This window comes from Thunnus thynnus, chromosome 21 (assembly GCF_963924715.1).
Source record: "Thunnus thynnus chromosome 21, fThuThy2.1, whole genome shotgun sequence".
Lineage (NCBI taxonomy): Eukaryota > Metazoa > Chordata > Actinopteri > Scombriformes > Scombridae > Thunnus > Thunnus thynnus.
In genome coordinates this window covers 1,194,110-1,199,109 of record NC_089537.1, presented here as the reverse complement: position 1 = coordinate 1,199,109, position 5,000 = coordinate 1,194,110, and the positions used below count along the sequence as shown (strand labels likewise).

At 42.1% G+C, this 5,000-nt stretch overlaps 1 protein-coding gene across 2 annotated transcripts in view; it reads left to right on the top strand.

Moving 5' to 3' along the window:
• Positions 1–5,000, top strand: part of xylb (xylulokinase homolog (H. influenzae)) — a 24,712-nt gene that overhangs the window by 5,104 nt on the left and 14,608 nt on the right. For both annotated transcript variants that reach the window (XM_067577467.1, XM_067577468.1), the window contains exons 6-10: positions 435–563; positions 2,001–2,066; positions 2,168–2,240; positions 2,627–2,745; positions 2,848–2,929. In XM_067577467.1, coding sequence (XP_067433568.1) covers positions 435–563; positions 2,001–2,066; positions 2,168–2,240; positions 2,627–2,745; positions 2,848–2,929 — 469 coding nt within the window. The remainder of the gene's footprint in view (positions 1–434; positions 564–2,000; positions 2,067–2,167; positions 2,241–2,626; positions 2,746–2,847; positions 2,930–5,000) is intronic.

The following is a 5,000-nucleotide window of genomic DNA, read 5'->3' as shown; positions in this document are numbered from 1 at the left end:
GTTGCTGTGTGTTGCTGTGTGTTGCTGTGTGTTGCTGTGTGTTGATGTGTTGCTGTGTGTTGGTGTGTGTTGATGTGTGTTGGTGTGTGTTGCTGTGTGTTGACGTGTGTCGTGTATTGTGTGTTGGTGTGTGTTGCTGTGTGTTGGTGTGTGTTGGTGTGTGTTGCTGTGTGTTGTTGTGTGTTGACGTGTGTCGTGTGTTGACGTATGTTGCTGTGTGTTGGTGTGTGTTGACGTGTGTTGGTGTGTGTTGGTGTGTGTTGACGTGTGTTGGTGTGTGTTGGTGTGTGTTGACGTGTGTTGGTGTGTGTTGGTGTGTGTTGGTGTGTGTTGCTGTGTGTTGACGTGTGTTGCTGTGGGTTGACATGTGTTGCTGTGTGTTGACGTGTGTTGACGTGTGTTGCTGTGTGTTGACGTGTGTCGTGTGTTTGCAGCACAGTTTCTCGGTGTCGGACTCTCCGGTGTGGATGGACTCCAGCAGCAGTCAGCAGTGTCTGGACCTGCAGGCAGCAGCAGGAGGAGCTCTGAGACTGGCAGAGATCACCGGATCCAGAGCCTACGAGGTCTCACCTGTTTACCTGTTTACCTGTTTACCTGTCTGTCTCTCTGTCTGTGTGTCTGTCTGTCTGTCTGTGTGTCTGTCTGTCTGTGTGTCTGTCTGTCTGTGTGTCTGTCTGTCCAAGCATCATCTTCATCACAGACATTAAGAAGCTGATTAGTTTTGTGGGGCTTCACAGAGAGCTTCTGTCTTCTCTGAGTTTTATTGCAGTAAACAGAGTTCACATTGAGATGCAGATCTTCCAGCTGTATGAAGTTCAGTGATAGAACATGTTCATACAGTCACAGAACATCCCATCTTCCTCATCCCATCTTCCTCATCCCATCTTCCTCATCCCATCTTCCTCATCCTAACATGTGTCTATTAATTATTTGACCGTATCTCTGTGGAGTTTCTGTCTGCTGAGACTAACAGTTGAAGCTGAGTCGTATCTGTTTTTCCTCTCTGGAGACTTTCCGTCTCTGCTTCTGTCTAATGAGGAGAGTTGAAGGCTGAATCCTACAGTCTCACTTTTGATCACATTTGCAGAGGAAGCAGAGAACACAAAGTCTTACTTAGATGTGTTATTGGCCATAAAGGCTTTAACACATAAACATAATTCAATATCATCAGCCCAGATTAATTAATATAACCACAGAATCAGAGCTGAACAGTTTATTAATTAATCAGTCAACAGAAAATTCTCATTTCAACTTCTCAGATGTGAATATTTTATGATAGTAAACTGAATTTTTGGGGTTTCTGTCTCCTTCACTCCTCTCATCTCACTGCTGTCCACACAAAGATCAGAGTTTATTAAAATGTGAACACGTTCATCTGAGTCTCAGCAGTTAAACTTTCTGAAATGTTCTCCTATAAAAACATTTTTAACTTCTAAGATCGATTCTTATCAGAAAACGTGACTGAAACCTTAAAGATTACAACTTTATTAAAGTTAAAAAACATTCCTTAATTTCCAGAGAAGAATAATGGAGAATTATGGAGGTTCAGAGGTGCAAAGCATGTTAACAAAACTGAAAGCATGAAAACATTTTACCAAACGGAAAAGGTAGAGGTCCACAATCCTCTGCACAGTGGAAGATTCATCTTAGAGGCCGAGCCGCTGAGATCACAGACCAGTGACAGATGAAGTAGTTTGTCCCGATCGTTTGCGTCCTGCGTGTAACAGTATGTAGTTTGTAAGAGCAGCTAAGCACGTACTAAAAGTAAAATGAAGTCGGAACGCAGCAAGTAACGATTTTCAGAGTTCTTAGACAGTCCGGGTTTGGTCAGCGATGCCATGTGCGAGTAAACACCCACAGATGTGTTTCCAGATTTGTGGTTGTGTTTTCTTTATAATGTCGTTGTGTTTTGCACCTCAGAGCCTCCGTACCTGATAGACTCAATGAAGAATTTTCATTTAACGGACATTTAAAGGAAGAGTTTCTGTGTTTGTCTGCAGCGGTTCACAGGAAACCAGATCGCCAAGCTGCTGCAGAGCCGACCGGACGAGTACCAGGACACCGAGGTCAGCCTCCTGCACGACACCGCGACCTTTGACCCCAGAACAACACAAACAGACTCTGGTTTCATCTTGTGATTCTTATCAGTGCTCGCTGTGTGTTTCAGAGGATCTCACTGGTCAGCAGTTTTGCAGCGTCTCTCTTCCTCGGTGATTACGCCGCCATCGACTACAGCGACGGTACAGAATTCATTCATTCATTCATTCATTCAGTCATTCATTCATTCATTCATTCAGTCATTCAGTCATTCAGTGGCGTCTGACCTCAGGATTATCAGTCTCTATCTGACATTTTTGTCAAAAATAAGTTATTCACATGAAACTATTCTCTGACATGTTATTAATATTGTGTTTAGGTTTATCTTTTGTTTTCTGTTCATCATTTTTATTTGTTTCTAAACGTTTATTTCAGTAAAAGTTCAAATTAAAATCCAGTGAAATGACATCATCACCAAATTCAAAATGTACATTAAAAAAATCTACATTTTTAGATTAAAAGAATCCTGAACGTTTGAGTCTTCTCAAACTGAATAACTGATTGATTAACTGACTGATTGATCGATCAGGTTCGGGGATGAATCTGCTGGACATCAGGACCAGAACCTGGTCTGAGATCTGCCTGGAAGCCACCGCTCCTCATCTGGACCGACTGCTGGGAGCTCCACAACCCTCCACATCCGTACTGGTACTGCTGCTGGTGGAGTTCAGAGTCACAGCTCATAAACTTGAGACAGAAACGTGGCGGTGAGGTGAGCGTTAACCTCGGCGCTCCTCTCTGTCTCTGCAGGGTCCAGTCTCCTCATATTTCATGCGTCGGTTCGGTTTCTCTGAGAGCTGCAGCGTGGTTGCTTTCACGGGAGACAACCCAGGTAAACACCACATAACACCACAAAACACCACCAAACACCACCAAACACAACAAAACACCACCAAACACCACCAAACACCACCAAACACCACCAAACACCAAGAAACACCAAGAAACAACAAGAAACACCACCAAACACCAAGAAACACCAAGAAACACCACCAAACACCACCAAACACCACCAAACACCAAGAAACACCAAGAAACAACAAGAAACACCACCAAACACCAAGAAACACCAAGAAACACCACCAAACACCACCAAACACCACCAAACACCAAGAAACACCAAGAAACAACAAGAAACACCACCAAACACCACCAAACACCACCAAACACCAAGAAACACCAAGAAACACCAAGAAACACCAAGAAACACCACCAAACACCACCAAACACCACAAAACACCACCAAACACCACCAAACACCACCAAACACCAAGAAACACCACCAAACACCAAGAAACACCAAGAAACACCACCAAACACCACCAAACACCACCAAACACCACCAAACACCACCAAACACCAAGAAACACCACCAAACACCAAGAAACACCACCAAACACCACCAAACACCACCAAACACCACCAAACACCACCAAACACCACCAAACACCAAGAAACACCACCAAACACCAAGAAACACCAAGAAACACCACCAAACACCACCAAACACCACCAAACACCACCAAACACCACAAAACACCACCAAACACCAAGAAACACCACCAAACACCAAGAAACACCAAGAAACACCACCAAACACCACCAAACACCAAGAAACACCACCAAACACAACAAAACACCAAGAAACACCACCAAACACCACAAAACACCACAAAACACCACCAAACACCAAGAAACACCAAGAAACACCACAAAACACCACCAAACACCAAGAAACACCAAGAAACACCACAAAACACCACCAAACACCACAAAACACCAAGAAACACCACCAAACACCACAAAACACCACAAAACACCACCAAACACCAAGAAACACCACCAAACACCACAAAACACCACAAAACACCAAGAAACACCAAGAAACACCACCAAACACCAAGAAACAGTTGATAGTGTATAAATGTGTATATTGTGTTTAAGTAGTTTAATGGTTGATAGTGTATAAATGTGTATATAGTGTAAATACAGTCAGATGTGTAGCTCTCTATAGAACGTACTACAGTGTATCTACAGGAACGAGTCATAGAAATGCAGCAGGAAGCTTTCGTCTTGTTTTTTGGTTGAATATAGATGTATTTCAGTATGAATACATGTTAAACTGAGGAGTTTGGAGGTGAGGATGTAAACATGTCAAATGTTTTATTGTTTGTTTGTGTTTGAGTGAGAAAAGTATTGAGGACATTTGAAGGCTGTAGTCACTGAATGCTTTCTGTGTGAAAAAGATGCAAATGTGTCACAGTTTGATCCAGAATTGTTGCTGTTGAGGTAGCAACAAGCAGAGATGCTCTTTGAGAGAATAATAATCTTAGTAAAAAAAAAGATCATAACTATACAACATATAATATCATACCATTTAAAACATGTGACAAACAGACTGCAACGTCATGCGACGCATTACTGTCTGGAATACAGAAATCAGCCCGCAGAATGTAAACAAATTCCCAGAAAAACACAGAGAACGGGAGATCAGTGTCTCGCTGTTTATTTGACGTCATGATTCACAGCTGCAAGACTGCTGTTGTTCTTCTTCTACTTCCTGTTGTTGGCGTTACATTTACTCAGAAAATAAGCTTAAAAAGCAGCTGTGATGAATTACAAACATTCATATTTACATTGTACCATAACTTTTCATCAGTATCACTGAACACTAGATGGTGCTGCAACAGCATGTTACCTGCTGTGTGTGTGTGTGTGTGTGTGTGTGTGTGTGTGTGTGTGTGTGTGTGTGTGTGTGTGGACATAGCTGGTAAATTAATGTGGAGGAAATGAGGAGATACTAGAGGAAGAAAGATCCTTGAATCATATAAAAGTCTTTATGCATTCAAGGTTTTGTTTATATTCTTTTAATATTTTATATTTTATAATTTGCCTCCATTTGA